Raw genomic sequence first — 17,384 nt, forward strand, 5'->3', positions numbered from 1 at the left:
CTTGTCAAATGATATGAAAGCATGTATTCATCACAAAGATTATTAGATCAGGCTGATTACAAAAATTAATACTAATCAAGAAGGGATTCATAAATACTGATGAAAAAAAAAGTTACATACAATTACCCAGGGCTAAAATAAAGTTAAAGTTAAAAGTCCCAACCACTGTCACACACACATTAGGTGTGGTGAAATGTGTCCTCTGCATTTGACCAATCCCCTTGTTCCACCCCCTGGGAGGTGAGGGGAGCAGTGAGCAACTGCATGCGTCACGGTCAGGAATAATTTTTGGTGATTTACCCCCAATTCCAACCCTTGATGCTGAGTGCCAAGCAGGGAGGCAATGGGTCTTTGGTATGACTCGGCCAGGGTTTGAACTCACAACCTCCCAGTCCCAGGGCGGACACTCTAACCACAAGGCCACTGAGCTGGTGATATATATATATATATACATATACATATACAGTATACATTTTAACTAAAATAATACATAACATATATATTCTTCTTGAATTAACTGTGAATACAATTAAAGTGCAAATGAAAATACAGATACACCACCTTAGTCATATATTTTGCACTTAAACTTCTCTATGACTTTAGCTCTCGACTTCCAATGTTTGATTGCTATTGTCATACTGGTGGAAAAGTGTGTTACAACTGAGGAACTGATTTTTTTTGCCAGCCCAATAATGGTTAAGAAACACTGGTTTAAAGTGACTGTCAAAATGTACGCACATTTAGCCGATCTCAATGAATTGTTTGTGGCCTCGCAACTTTGTCCAGTGCCGGCAAATTCCCTGCATACACTCACACGTCAACCGTCTAATTAAAATGTATGTTTGTTTCTTGTGTAGACAAAGCAGGGACAATAACATGTAACAATATATCAACGATCAAACGACACAACTGTCGTTCTCCCGCATAGCTCAGACCTACTTAATGTTCCTGTCTACAGCGCTAAACCTTCTGGTCTGGGTAATGTAGTACATCAACATTTACTTCCTAGTTTACATGTATTAATATACGTATTTACCCTTTAATAATCCAAGGTAAAACCATTAACATGTTTTCATTTGCAATGCTGACCGAGCAAAGAGGCAGCACTTAACATGTTAGAGCTGTTGAAGTGTGATGATAATCTCTCATCGTTTCTTGTTTACTAACATTAATTAGCACTTTAAATTGCTCTCAACAGTTCACAAATGCTCCTAATGTGAGGGAGTAACTGTGTTGGAATATAAATTAATGTTTTAAGTTGGACCAACACTCTTCAAGCGTGAAACAAACACATGAACTGAGAATGTGCTTTTACTGCCATCTAGTGTCTACTTTTAAGTCTGCGTGGTATGAAATGAGTAAACATCAATACAGTATTTGTTTTCCATTTTTTGTTGAAATCCTGTGCTTTTTGAGGTTAAGGTCACATTTAAAATGTTGATAACAAATCCATAAAATCCAGAGTTGATTTAATCTTATGGAAAAAAAATAAGCCACAGATTTTGCAAAAACAATCTGCTGGGATTTCAGGCATTTTAGGCGGCAACGATAAAAAAATTAAATTCAGCGGACCGAGCTGCTGCATCACCATACCTCGTCTAGAGCCTTGAGGTCAGCTGACCAAATGCTTTTGGCGGTCCCCAGATCCAGGCTAAAGACCAGAGGGGACAGAGCCTTTTCCGTTGCCGCCCCTAAGCTCTGGAACAGCCTTCCCCTCCACATTAGGTCAGCCCGGAGCCTGGGGGTCTTCAAAACCCTCCTTAAAACCTACCTCTTCTCGCTGGCCTTTGACCCGAGCTGAGTCCGCCCACTAGGCCACCATTTCTAGTCCCCCCCCCCTCCCACCCCTTCGCTTTAGTTGTATTTTTCAATTTGTAGCACTTTTATTATTATAATTTTTTTTTTTTTAATTTTTTTTTTTTAATTTTTTTTTTTCTGCAAATTTTTTTTAACTTTTTATTCGACCCCTTTTACCGTATTGCATTTGCATTGTCTTGTTTAGCACACTCATTGTTTATGTTCTTTGTTTGTTTGCTTTTTGTTTTGCTTAGTTGTTGTTTTTTTTGTTGTTGGTTTTTTTTTTTGTTTGTTTTTTGTTTGCTCCATGCTTTTTTAACCTGTAAAGCACTTTGGTGCAACCTAAACAGTTGTTGAAAATGTGCTATATAAATAAAGTTGACTTGACTTGACTTGACCTGGAGGGACAGATATGAGTTACTAAGAGCTCCATTTGAAATGCAAAACCCTGGAAGAATAAAAGCTGTAGAGGTGTAGAAAAACCTTTGTGTTGTCCAAAATGGCTGCCATGAAGATACATTTTGTTTTCAGTGCAACAGTGTATGCTATACTTTGAACAAAATGGTGGTGCTTTGAGATTTGAGAAGCGTACAAAGCCTTGACTGAAAGTTTATTGACATAAAACACAATGTGGCTTCAGATATTTTTTCTTTGTGTGTCCACAAGTTCACAGACAACAATCTCTATTGACTCTTTCAAAGTCTAATTTGTCCTGTGAACACTGTCAATAACTGCTGCTCTTTACTACTACATGGAACTATTTGCATTTATTAGCACGACTAGTCCACATCCCATACAACTATGTTCTTTTGCTTTCACTTTCAGTTTGCAGCTTCTTTGTTTTCTACAGGGATGCTCGTTGTTAGAGATGGGCATTTGACCACATTCCCTTGTGGTAAAAAATATCAGTCCATGATTTTATTACTTTTAATGAGATGCCAGAATCTCTCAGAATGTTCTGAACTCCTGTTTCCGTGCCAGTGTTGTATATGACAATGTAGCTACCGTAAAAGCTCCAGCTCAAGAGGCTGCTGTATTCAAATGTGTGGTCGAGAGGTGTCTCAAACTTTTTCACTTCCGATACCAATATTGGAGACTAGAGTAGAGGCTGATACTGATATTAATCTGATACGATGTCAGCACAAATCAAACCTACGTTTATCATTTTGTAATGGAGCATGTTAGAAATGGTTGGATCAAATCAAATTAGCCGAACAGAACAATAGTAGGTATGAAAAACACTAACCTTATGACAGACTTACGCTGTCTTCAAGTTGAAGTGAAGTGGTAATTGTTTTGGCAACACCTAGTGGTCACAATAATTCACAAAGTTAAGCTCATGATGCAGTAAGTTGAATGATGCAGACATGTTTGTTACTGGATACTGTCTAATCGGCTTCTGCCTTGAAGATTTTATATGTTTAAGCAATATGCAACTACAATGATTTGATATTTGTTTAAATTGAAAAATGTCCTGTTTTAGACTGCAATATTGTTCAATGATGGGCAGTTTTTATTCATGTCTAGCTTGCGTGCTTAGCTGTTGTGTAGCTGTTAGCTCCTAGTAGCCTATAGCCTACCATGTTTACATTTTGATAATGACTTACAAGAAAAGACCAACCTTGTGTGTTTATTGGAGGACATTTAGATGTTAACTGGCTGTCCAGCATTGCACAAGTAAACACGCTGCAGGACTGCTTGTATCAGATTTTTGACATGAAAGCCCATATTCTGATATGTTTTTGCAAATATCGGACCCATACCAATATTGAATTAAGACACCCCTAGCGTGGTGTACAAAAGAACACAACTCTAACTAGTCTACAATTAGCGTTGGCCAAAAAACATTGGAATTGACATCTGTGGCTGTAGGCAACCTCCAGATGTAGCTATTTTTCTACAAGCGGTCAGCATCCGGCAGCTTCATTTAGCTCGGCATGCATGTCAAATGTTGCTACTCAAGTGTCTGCGTGAAAGTTATGCATGTTACACTTGTCAACAGTATTAACGCTGACTCGGCTGTTTGCTCTTTCGCGCTGTTACAACATTGGTTGTGTTGCTGCTGTGTACTTGTTGAATGACCATGTGGTCCAAGAGAGCTGCTGTTTGCTTTGCACTTTCTCATGCACTTCAAATCATTATTCAAGTAAAAAAAGTACATTCTTTTCTCCAATTAGCCAATTACCAGAGCGTCCTCTTTGCGGTTTACCCTGGCTATAATTAGAGCATTTATGGTATCTACTTAGAGGGGGGGGGGGTTACCCACATATGCGGTCCTCTCCAAGGTTTCTCATAGTCATTCACATTGACGTCCCACTGGGGTGAGTTTTCCTTGCCCGTATGTGGGCTCTGTACCGAGGATGTCGTTGTGGCTTGTACAGCCCTTTGAGACACTTGTGATTTAGGGCTATATAAATAAACATTGATTGATTGATTGATACTTCAGTTTATTTTGGACTGGCATCCAGCTGAGACTCAAACAACAGCACCTCTACTGGCTGCAGCTGAGTAGTGCACTCCTACTGTGGCTTGAAAATGATGATTGTTAACAAAGAATTATTATAATGCCCATCCCTAGCGGCTGTCTAAAAAAAGCCTAGTAAAATAAAGCACAATTGTACACAACATCACACGGTAGAAAACAAGAAACACTTTGTCACAGATTACATGGTTGTTTTTTTCCAAACTATTATAAAAACAAAGAACGAGAAAAGTTCACATTTCTTTGAGGAGAAGCATTTAACAAAGTTCCCTCAGAGTAGCTAGGAAGTAGGCATGAGAGTAAATATGCAACATCTGATAGACACCTCATGCAAAAACACACACTTTCTTCCAAGTCCGTCAAGAAAAAGTTTGCTTAACAAGGCCTCAAATGTTTGGTCCAGCAAGTCCCAAAAAGTAGTTGAAGCGCAAAAAAAAATCTCACTTTTTTTGCTTTCTTTCTATGTCGGCGGCCATTTTTTGCCCCAAGCAGTCCGTTTGTTTACACTTCTTGAAAATTCTGCACGAAACCATGCACTCACCATTGGCACTTATGATGTGAAAAGTTGGACAAGTGTCTTATTATGGGAAGCAATTGTCATAAAAGAGCAACATTTTGCGTTTTTTGGGGTAAGTTACCATTTTTGACGAGGGATTTCGGCCAAAAACCAAAAAAGTTTACCTCAAACACTGCAAAATGTTGTGGTACAACTTTTTTTTTTTTTTACTAAAAAGCAAGAAGAAACTGTTGTTAGATGACACATTTTTTTTTTTGCTATTTTCATATCGGCAGTCATTTTTAGTCCCAAGCCAACCGTTTGTTTACACTTTCTGCACAGAACCACACACCATTGGCACTTTTAACATAAATGATTGGACAAGAGTCTTCATTGTTCACTTATGAGAGGACTTGGGGAAGTAATTATACTAAAAGAGAAACAATTGGGTTTTCTTTTCGATAATTTACTATTTTTGGGGGTTTAAGCCTCAAACGGGTTAGCATGGAATCATTGTTAATTGTTGTTGAGACTTGGTTGAGACTTTTATTAGTAGGTTGCACAGTAAAGTACATATTCTGTACAATTGACCACTAAATGGTAACACCCGAATAAGTTTTTCAACTTGTTTAAGTCGGGGTCCACTTAAATTGATTCATGTTAGATGACAAACACTTTTTTTACACTTCCAGAGAATTCTGCACAATCATTACTTGTTTGAGTCCCTCATGAGGAAACTTGGGGCAAAACAGGAAAAAAAAGAACAGCATTTGTCAGTTTTGCCAGATGGAAAATGACAAGTTATTTTACCAGAACCTTGAAATTTTCGCATTTTGAGGAAAACTATTCCACAATATAAATATACTCTATTTGATGTAGCTTATACTAGAGCATTATCACAGACTGTGTATAGAGCAGCTTGTAATGTAGTTGTACCTTCTAATAAACTGTTGGAAAAAAACTGCCACTGTCAGAAAAGTGCCCTCACCTGGCTGTAAACAGGATGTATCAGGTTTGTGTTTGCTAACTGCCAAGTATTGAAGGAGTCAAACTATCGTACATTGTAGGATTTGGGGAGTTATTGATTCACAGAAGATACAATTATTGTATGTTTGGAAACACTGCTGCCCGATGGGTTTGTGCATAAACAGACTGCATTTGCAACACGCATGCGCAAACATAGCTTCCTGCAATGTAACAAGTTTTCAATTATTAGCAAAAAATGCGAGCTTATTTAGTTAAGGGAATGTAATTAACAATATGTCACCATGATTCAAAGCTAAAATGAAAAGGACAGTTTCAAATTTGAAGAATGAACGATGTGGATGGAAGTTAATTACGTTTTTAAACAGTAGATGTTGATTATCTGTAAATACTTTTGCCAACCTTCGTTTAAATAAATAAATAAGTAAAATGTCCCTTGCCACATCGTGCTTCAAATATTGTGGCTTCACTTTAACATAGCATGTTCTACATATTTGTATCCAAATTTAAAGCCCCACTAAAGAACTTTCACTTTTGGTTGACTTTGGCAGTGCCAGAAGACCAAAGCGGTCGTGTTTGGCCAGAAGAAGACCACATTTCCCATGAGGACTAGCGCATATAGCGTCATACTGACATGATGTCCGCTGTAATTTTGGCACAAATATTACGTCTCTAATGGCTATGCCGATGTTAAAGAGCAGACACTATCAAGACATGATCTTGGATTGCGCTACAAACATGACGCTATTACCAAGACTGTATCGGGGAGGATGCAGGTCCAAAGCAAAGAAAGACCGGCGGGAGAGTCTTTTCGAAGGAAGTAGTGTGGAACTGGGAACTATCAAGCTGGTGGCTATTTATTGCTACCACGCAAATTTCTGATAGCTAACAATATCACTATTCAAGTGAAAGCCGGGGCAATGTTGAGCCCGACTGTCCTTTGTGTCCGCGTAAGCTCCGTTTTACTTTTTTGTCTCCTCAGACAAAACTTTTCGTTTCTTTGGTTGTTTTGCAGCTTCGGCCATGATAGCAGTAATTGCACGTAGGCGTTCTTCTTCTTATTTTAGTTTTCGGGTGGCATGTAGGCGTTCGCATCGGCTTCTGTCTTTTTAACGAATTGGGTAAGGGGGAGTGACGTATGCCGTGAAGCAAGTCAGCACATTTGTAATTTTTTGTGTGGCAGGTTACCCTGCCACCCTCCTCAAAGTTGCTAAGTGCCAGTAAAAGCGATACAGACCCCTCAGGCCATGACAGAAGTGTCATTCAACTAATTGTAAGTCCATTTATCATTCCAAAAGTTGAGAAAATATTTGATGAAGGTTGTAAAGTTACTTAGTGCTGCTTTAAGTGTTAGATTAAGTCCTATTTATGTCTTAAATGCATTACAGTGTGGTATTACTCTTATTTTCTATTATGTTGTGGCAATCAGAAAATATATTCACCTAGCGGGACCTCCCTTTCCAGGTTAAAAGCCTACTGAAACCCACTACTACCGACCACGGAGTCTGATAGTTTATATATCAATGATGAAATCTTAACATTACAACACATGCCAATACGGCCGGGTTAACTTATAAAGTGCAATTTTAAATTTCCCGCTAAACTTCCGGTTGAAAACATCTTTGTATGATGACATATGCGAGTGACGTCACTAGTTAAACGGAAGTATTGGTACACCTTTGAATCCAATACAAAAAAGCTCTGTTTTCATCTCAAAATTCCACAGTATTCTGGACATCTGTGTTGGTGAATCTTTTGCAATTAGTTTAATGAACAATGAAGACTGCAAAGAAGAAAGTTGTAGGTGGGATCAGTGTATTAGCGGCTGGCTGTAGCAACACAACCAGGAGGACATTGACTTGGATAGCAGACGCGCTAGCCGACGCTAGCCGCCGACCGCACGGATGATCGGGTGAAGTCCTTCGTCCTTCCGTCGATCGCAGGTGAGCACGGGTGTTGATGAGCAGATGAGGGCTGGCTGGCGTAGGTGGAGCGCTAATGTTTTTTATCATAGCTCTGTGAGGTCCCGTTGCTAAGTTAGCTTCAATGGCGTCGTTAGCAACAGTATTCTTAATCTTCGCCAAGCTGGAAAGCATTAACCGTGTATTTACATGTTCAGGGTTTAATAGTATTGTTGATTTTCTGTCTATCCTTCCAGTCAGGGGTTTATTTCTTTTTATATCTGCATTTGAGCCCGATGCTATCACGTTAGCTCCGTAGCTAAAGTGTTTCGCCGATGTATTGTCGTGGAGATAAAAGTCACTGTGAATGTCCATTTCACGTTCTCGACTCTCATTTTCAAGAGGATATAGTATCCGAGGTGGTTTAAAATACAAATCCGTGATCCACAATAGAAAAAGGAGAAAGTGTGGAATCCAATGAACCCTTGTACTTAAGTTACGGTCAGAGCGAAAAAAGATACGTCCTGCACTGCACTGTAGTCCTTCACTCTCACTTTGCCCATCCACAAATCTTTCATCCTCGCTCAAATTAATGGGGTAATCGTCGCTTTCTCGGTCCAAATCTCTCTCGCTGCTGGTGTAAACAATGGGGAAATGTGAGCAGCACTCCAGCTTGTGACGTCACGCTACTTCCGGTAGGGGCAAGGCTTTTTTTTATCAGCGACCAAAAGTTGCGAACTTTATCGTTGTTGTTCTCTACTAAATCCTTTCAGCAAAAATATGGCAATATCGCGAAATGATCAACTATGACACATAGAATGGATCTGCTATACCCGTTTAAATTAAAAAAAAAAAAATTCAGTAGGCCTTTAAGGTGACCAATGCTGACAATATAGCTGCTACTCTTAGCGCTATCTTCACCGCGGCAATCAAGTTAACTAACTTCTGGCGGTACAACTTTTTAATGGACTTCATCATTGACTCCTGCCTCATCAATAACACATCTCCACACTGGTAAGACTTTGGAGTGACAGTGTCAAAAGACGAGACGTGACACATACCAGTACTGGTGCACCACTTAGTGCTAACAAGACTGCTATCAGCAGCTGTCGGGGCAATGCTAAGTGGAGATGATGCACTTCATTTTTGACATCATCAGCTGCACATGACATTGGTGAGCCTTTATGTGAGTGATGTGGAATGACAACGCAAGACGGGTAATGCTAACACGGCTAATGGTCGTAGCTGCGACTGTTAAGTTAACTAAGTTTTTGCAGAACAACTTAGGCCTGTGGTTTCAGCACATGGAAGCCCAGTTCTAACTAGGAGTAATCACCCAGCATGTGATAAAGTATTTCCAAGCCTATTCGTGTTGTAGTGGCCGGGTGACAACCATAGCAATGACGCTTGGAGGATTCTTCAGGCTACTGGTGAGGACTGTAATCTACAGCAGAACACCCTTTTGGATGAAACGGGTGTAAAGGTGACTATATGGGTCTTATTTCATGTTTAAATGAGTCTAATTATGTTTAAAACAATATTTAGAAGGTCATAAACAGTGCTTTTATGCTCTAACTATGAACATATAAATGAGGGACAACTTTAATTTGGAAAAACTTTGTAGAGTGAGGAAGAAAAGTTGCTGACTTTTGGCTCATGCACAAGCCGATCAGGCAGCTCAGTAAATCTTGCAGTGACAAAATGTCTTCTGAAGTAAATCAACCATTTTTTCAATTTAGGCCAAACAAAGCCAATTAAACCAAGCTGCGGCCGCACAGAACTACTCTAGGTTGCGCCCACTTAAAGAAGAAGCTGGAGAGACAATACCTAACACAGAAATGAACAAAAATGACTACTGAACATAAGTTAAGGTTACAGAGAGGTTTGGGTTGTGGTTAGGGTTAGAGTTGTAAATACCGTATTTTTGGAGTATAAGTCGCACCGGAGTATAAGTCGCACTGGCTGAAAATGCATAATAAAGAAGGAAAAAAACATGTATAAGTCGCACTGGAGTATAAGTCGAATTTTTGGGGGATAATATATAGAACATGCTATACGTTTACCAAACAATCTGTCACTCCTAATCGTTAAATCCGATGAAATATTATACGTCTAGTCTCTTACGTGAATGAGCTAAATAATATTATTTGGTACGGTAATGTGTTAATAATTTCACACATAAGTCGCTCCAGAGTATAAGTCGCACCCCCGGCCAAACTATGAAAAAAACTGCGACTTATAGTCCGAAAAATACGGTAATCAGCAACCAAAATAATAACAACCAATGGTGCGTTGCGTGAGCCATCTTGGTTCACGTTACAAATCAAGTCTCCTGTCTTTAAAACACGGTCCACTTCTGTTGTCGTCACCCTCGCAGCTATACCCTTCTCAACAAAGCACCAAAACAAAACAAAAGCGTCTCACACTTCCAGGCTGTGACGTCAGCAGTCAACTGGACGTAAAAGAAGCGACGTAAGCCATGATACAAAACTCACGCAATATTCTTGGTGGTCACTAAGAGGCGATGAAGTGAACTTATTAGCGTTCTGCTTGTTGCTCGCTTGAATTTGTTTAAAGGGCAGGTAAAGATGTTTTAAAGACGTGAAGACATTGTATTATGATTTGATCACAAGGTCACACTAAAAAAAATGATTAGACATACGGCTATCCTATTATTTTTGTCTATATCTACGTCAAATTAAATGTTTGTACGTTTTGGGATTTGTTATTTGTAGCGGTTACAAATGTTTGTTCACAAAAAACATGTTTTTTGCTGTGTTTTTCCCCACATTGTTGTGAGTAATACAACATACCAATTTTAGTCTGGAGTGGTTGGATAGTTTACATTTTGTGAGAATTCTGCACACAATAACGCACATCTGACAATTTGAGTCACGGAGGATTTACCAAGGAAAACCTGGACGTGTGTGTCTCTTTAAGAATTAAACATTGTTTTTTGACCTTAAATGAGTTACAAATGGAGGCCGCCCTGACTGTGATTGTCATTTGTGTCGCGCCAACACGTCAACTTTGGGACATTTCTTAGTTAGGGATGAATGCTACTGGCAAACAAGCAAAAAAAAGAAAGAAAAAAAGGCTGCCTGACCTCTCCCTCGTCTTCTTCCTGCCCGCCTCTTGTGGCTGGAAGACAAATTATTCAGACAACCGAGGTCTGAAAAAGCACAAAAAGTTCTTTGATTAAAAAAGTCTTGTCAAAGATGTAAACATGAATTCGTTTTAGCACGTTTGGACGTCGCTTTGTGTCTTTTTAAAATGTCTGTGATGCTTTGCTAACATCCACAATCCAAACTTTTGAGGAAGTAGAAAAAAAAGATGTCAGACATTCCTTGTTTGGTTGTTGTTGTTGTCAGGAAGTCTCACCAGGCACTAAAGAGCAAGGGAAAGTTCCAGAAGTTGGCCATGAAGGTGCTCAAAAATGTTTTTATAGCCGCTAATGCAGTAAGTGACTCCCACCACCAGAAGTCACTCTTACTTCATCAGAGAAACACTGGAAGGACTCAGTGTCCTCTTGTTTCCTTCCTCAAAAATACTTTTAGAGTAGAAACAAACAAACACAAAACAAAGCAGTAAGGCAGCTCTTCTAAAGAAGTTCCTGGTCTTTTATTTGGACCTGAAAAGACAAAATACACAATCTTTAGAAAATACCTAACATTGTTTGGAAGCAAAACATGTTTAAAATGTTTTTTTTTACTGTCACCAGGGGCTAATTTCTTTTTACACTTGAATGACTGATTAGAACGTTAAATTGTTTGATAATGGCCAAAGTTTGACCCTGGAACGGGTCAATTCTGATGTATTTGTTATTATTATTAATGCTGGGTAAAGTTAAGTTAAAGTTAAAGTACCAATGATTGTCACACACACACACACACACACTAGGTGTGGTGAAATTTGTCCTCTGCATTTGACCCATCCCCTTGTTCACCCCCTGGGAGGTGAGGGGACCGGTGGTGGAAATCATTTTTGGTGATTTAACCCCCAATTCCAACCCTTGATGCTGAGTGCCAAGCAGGGAGGTAATGGGTCCCATTTTTATAGTCTTTGGTATGACTCGGCCGGGGTTTGAACTCACAACCTACCGATCTCAGGGTGGACACTCTAACCACTAGGCCACTGAGTAGGTAAATTAAACCTCAGTGAGTGTTTGGCACACTCACTGGATGTATTGACACTGGAAGTTAAGACATGGAGGCACACAGTATCACTCCTCATGTTTCACAATGCATCAGTTTCAGTATCGTTGGACCCATCACTACTTATTATTGTGTTTTCATGGTGCACATAACAAAAAAAAAGACATTTGTCAACATTTTTCCACAAATAAAAATCGTATCAATGAAGATTTTTTAGGTTTTGATCATATTGTATTAATTAATCAATTGTGTTTTTGCTTTTTGTTTTACAAAAATTCTATTTATTTGGTGACTTCTGGAGTGAAAACACCATAAATGTAACTGCTCTTCTTAGAAAGTGCTTTAGTAGGTAGCACATTTAGTAATTAGTATTACTAATTCTAGTCTACTAGTTCCTTGACTGCACTTAAATGTAGAATATATTTATATTATTCATATAACGGTATTATATATATTATATATATAATATATATAATATATTATATTATTTATTATTATTATTGTCTATTGTGAGCGAACTGTGGTGCTGAATTTCCCCCAGGGATCAATAAAGTACTTTCTATTCAATTCTATTTCTAAATAAATAATTTACATATTTTGTTCACTGCGACAAATGAAAAACTAAGTATAACTTGAAAGAGCCATTTCAGTAGAAACTGGTGTGAATGCTGAACAGCCAAACTGAAATGCTGACAGATGCTAGACAGAAGGCGTCAGGTAACACAAAAATACAGCTGAGGTGTGTATCTGCAATAAGCTACACAACCTAGCATGAAATGTCAGCAAGCCAACAGTTGCGTCAAGTACCAACATATATGATCTTTAGTTTCATACCTGCAAAAAGTGTTTAAAATGTCAACATTCAAACATTAGCATGCTAGCGATTGACTAACATAAGGAGCATTTTGACTTTGGAGCAGTTTGAATCGGTTGAAAAATGACCTATTTATTTTTAATGGAAAAATATTCTTAGAAAATGTGGAATTCCTGGATATGTTTGAAAAAAGTAAAACATTACTAAAGGTAGTATGCTAGCAATTCACTTACATTGAATTTGTTGACAAATGTGGAAGTTTAAAAAATTGTCCATCCATTTTGAATGGGCAAAAATGTCCTGTGCATTTCAAACATTTTCAAAGTGGAATGGTTTGAATTTAATGAAAAATAGGGTGGAATAATATTTACAATACTTCATGTATTTCCAGCGTTCACACAATAATACAATCACACTAGAAGGTGAGTTTATACTACATTTAAGTCAATCATGTATTTATTTTATTTGTCAAATCAATGAAAAGGGGCAGAATAGAAGAGAAGGTCATGGGTTCAATTCCCGGACTCGGGGTCTTTCTGTGTGGAGTTTGCATGTCCTCCCCGTGACTGTGACCGGGTACTCCGGCTCCTCCCACCTCCAAAGACATGCACCTGGGGATAGGTTGATTGGCAACACTAAATTGGCCCTAGTGTGTGAATGTGAGTGTGAATGTTGTCTGTCTATCTGTGTTGGCCCTGTGATGAGGTGCCCCGCCTTCCGCCCCAGTGCAGCTGGGACCCCAGGAGGGACAAAGCAGTAGTAAAAAAATGGATGGATGGATGGAAATCAATGAAAAAACTAAATAAAAAATGCTCAAATGAGATATAAAGCAAAGAATGTTGAATAAACATAAGTATATGTTAATTTAACACGAAACACCATGAATGTGGTTATTATCTCGTTACTGTGTGCAGGTGTACCTAGTGAAGCGTCCTGGCGATTCAGCCGTGTGGAACACAAAAGGTCAACAAGATCAGCTGAAGATTTTATTTTTCTTTGCAAAGAAGCACTTTGTAAATATTTCTGGAGGCAATAATTGTGCTGAAATGTGTGTGTGTGTGCGCGCGTGCATGTGTGTGTCAAGGTGTGACAAGAGCGTTAGAGATTTCCTCTGGGACACACCAATTTATTGTTCCCTTTGGCCACAGCCAATCAACAGAAAGTGAAAGGACAACAGCTGCAGGAACAATGATAGCATATTGATAATGTTTGTCTTTGTGTGTGTGTGAGTGCATTAACACAGCATCTTTTGTGTTGCTCTGTGCGTGCGTGTGTGTGTGTGTGTGTGTGTGTGTGTGTGTGTGTGTGTGTGTGTGTTTGGGGGGGGTCAATGATTTATGATGTGTGTTATATCCTCCATCAGGGACACATAAAAGTAGAGAATGTGCCTTTATTGCCTTTCTTCTCTGTTTAGTGGAACATTTCATCTGTCATTCTTTGTTTCTACAATCCGTTTGCTCACGCGCACTCTTTCACAACCTGCTGCCATTTTTAGTCCAAATCACTTTATTTACAGTTCTGTAGAACATTCCACACGCGTGATTACTGAATAATAATCTCCTGCATGGTTGTAGTCACTCATGAGGGGATTTGGCAAGGAAAAAAGTCTTAAAAGAGCAAAATGCCTTTTGAGTAATAATTTGGGATCTAGGACACAAATGTTTGGTCCAGACAGTTCCGCACTTTTGCTTCCTTCCTGCTTCATGCAGACCTTGTTCATTTCTATGGTTTGAAAATATTCAGCAGGCTGCATTGAAATGTTAATTATTTTGTATTATGCCAAGGTAGTGGACATCGGGGGCGCTACCTCTGGATTGGCAGACCGGGGTGGTGGTTCCTCTCTTTAAGAAGGGGAACCGGAGGGTGTGTTCCAACTATCGTGGGATCACACTCCTCAGCCTTCCCGGTAAGGTCTATTCAGGTGTACTGGAGAGGAGGCTACGCCGGATAGTCGAACCTCGGATTTAGGAGGAACAGTGTGGTTTTCGTCCTGGTCGTGGACCTGTGAACCAGCTCTATACTCTCAGCAGGGTCCTTGAGGGTGCATGGGAGTTTGCCCAACCAGTCTACATGTGTTTTGTGGACTTGGAGAAGGCATTCGACCGTGTCCCTCGGGAAGTCCTGTGGGGAGTGCTTAGAGAGTATGGGGTATCGGACTGTCTGATTGTGGCGGTCCGCTCCCTGTATGATCAGTGCCAGAGCTTGGTCCGCATTGCCGGCAGTAAGTCGGACGTTTCCAGTGAGGGTTGGACTCCGCCAAGGCTGCCCTTTGTCACCGATTCTGTTCATAACTTTTATGGACAGAATTTCTCGGTGCAGTCAGGGCGTTGAGGGGATCTGGTTTGGTGGCTGCAGGATTAGGTCTCTGCTTTTTGCAGATGATGTGGTCCTGATCGCTTCATCTTGCCAGGATCTTCAGCTCTCACTGGATCGGTTCGCAGCTGTGTGTGAAGCGACTGGGATGAGAATCAGCACCTCCGAGTCAGAGTCCATGGTTCTCGCCCGGAAAAGGGTGGAGTGCCATCTCCGGGTTGCGGAGGAGACCCTGCCCCAAGTGGAGGAGTTCAAGTACCTTGGAGTCTTGTTCACGAGTGAGGGAAGAGTGGATCGTGAGATCGACAGGCGGATCAGTGCGGCGTCTTCAGTAATGCGGACGCTGTATCGATCCGTTGTGGTGAAGAAGGAGCTGAGTCGGAATGTATTTTGTGTATATAGTAAAAGTTTTAAATCTTTGAGATCGACTCATGACAAATGGGAGCAAACACAAAAGTGTTGTGTTTATATTTTTGTTCAGTGAATATGTTCATGTGTATTTAGTGTATCATTCTTAAATATTCACATGAATTTAGTGTGTATTACTTACATTTATTGAATGTGTAATACTTACATGTACATGGATTCGGTGAGTTCTATTTACATGCACATGTGTAACTAGGGAGTACTACTTACATGTACATGTATTTCGTGAATACTACTTACATGTATATATGTGTATTTATGAGTGATACTTATATGTACATGTATATTTAATGGCTTAATATTTTCATGTACATGTGTAATTGGTATATACTACTTACATGTATATGTACAATATATTTAATGAGCAATGCTGACATGTACATTTAGTGAGTCCTACTTACATGTATGTGTATATTTAGTGATTCATACATGTATACATATATTTAATGAGCAATACTTACATGTACATTTGCATTTAGTGAATACTACTAACACGTGCAAGGGTATTTAGTCAGTACTACTTACATGTATATTTAGTGTGCAATACTTACATGTACATGTGCATTTAGTGAGTATTACTTACATGTGCAAGCGTATTTAGTGAGTACTACTTACATGTACATGGGTTGTAGTTGGAGGTGGGAGGTCTTCTGAGGTCCTTGGTATCCGTACGAGTCGAAGCCGCCTATAAAGTCAACTGCACATGAAAGTGTCCATTAATCAACAGTTTAAAATATGCTGTATTTTAGAACCAAGATGTGTGTACTATGAATACAAGTACAAAGTATGAGTACATTCATCATGCATGCAGAATATTTTGCATGCAAGTATGAAATGACGAAGCGGCAGATTGGAAGCCTGAAGGCCACCAGTAGGTGGTCGCTCCCCTCAGACGGTCGAGGATGATAGAAAGATCTGTAAAGGTTTTTTTACGCTTTGATGTCAGCCAGCAAAATAAAAAGTGACTTCCTCATCTCTGTCGGCAACAAATCATTTATTTTCTGCCAGGGAATTAGCCGACATTCGTGTGGAATGTAGTCGTTATTAGCAGCTGTTTACACACAATTCAGCAGGCTAGGACCTTAATATATATAATGATGTAACAATGTATATACAATAAATGTATAATGATGTTAGAATATATAAACAATAAATGTATAATTATACAACAATGCATATATATACAATTATGTAACAATGTACATACAATGTTTAATTATGTAACAATGTATATTCAATACAATTTATAATTATGTAAGAATGTATATATATAATGTATATAAATATAATGATGTAACAATGTATATACAATGTATAATGATGTAACAATTTACATACAGTGGAACCTCGATTCACAAACACCTCTATTTGCACCCTTTTCGGTTCACCAATGTTGACATTGTGCCAAATATGCCTCTGTGTGCGGACCATGTCTTGGCGTACGAAGGCTTCATTCATTTGTTCATTCATTCATTCACAGATAGCATTTTAGCTAGTTAGCCTTCGGCTTGCGGAACCTTCACTTGGGGGATTTTATCAATGAAGCGGACTCCCCCCCCCCCGCAGTGAGTCCTTAATTTTGTATAATGACGTAACACTGTTTTTATAATATTTATAAGGATGTAACAATGTATATATGTATAATGATATATCAATGCATATACAATATGCACATAATTATGTAACAACGTATACACAATATGTATAATGATGTAGCAATGTATCTAACATATGTATAATAATATAATAATGTATATATGTAAGATAATTTAAAGGCCTACTGAAACCCACTACTACCGACCACGCAGTCTGATAGTTTATATATCAATGATGAAATCTTAACATTGCAACACATGCCAATACGGCCGGGTTAGATTAGTAAAGTGCAATTTTAAATTTCCCGCAAAATATCCTGCTGAAAACGTCTCGGTATGATGACGTTTGCGCGTGACGTCACGGATTGTAGCGGACATTTTGGGACACCATTGTAGCCAGCTATTAAGTGGTCTGTTTTCAT

General features: G+C 39.1%; 1 protein-coding gene across 2 annotated transcripts in view; it reads right to left on the minus strand.

The window, feature by feature from the left end:
- Nucleotides 1–17,384, minus strand: part of nkain2 (sodium/potassium transporting ATPase interacting 2) — a 203,847-nt gene that overhangs the window by 7,950 nt on the left and 178,513 nt on the right. The window contains exons 6-7 of one of the 2 annotated variants that reach the window (XR_009825922.1): nucleotides 15,983–16,064; nucleotides 10,767–11,291 (exon numbers count right to left, since the gene is read on the minus strand). Coding sequence is in view for 1 of the 2 variants with exons in the window: in XM_062045073.1 (XP_061901057.1) it covers nucleotides 11,282–11,291; nucleotides 15,983–16,064 (92 nt within the window). In the remaining variant the exon portion in view is untranslated. Of the gene's footprint in view, nucleotides 1–9,037; nucleotides 11,292–15,982; nucleotides 16,065–17,384 lie in introns of those variants that run through there. The other variant, XM_062045073.1, reaches the window with a different exon arrangement.

Source organism: Entelurus aequoreus, linkage group LG04 (genome assembly GCF_033978785.1).
Source record: "Entelurus aequoreus isolate RoL-2023_Sb linkage group LG04, RoL_Eaeq_v1.1, whole genome shotgun sequence".
In the NCBI taxonomy this organism is placed as follows: domain Eukaryota; kingdom Metazoa; phylum Chordata; class Actinopteri; order Syngnathiformes; family Syngnathidae; genus Entelurus; species Entelurus aequoreus.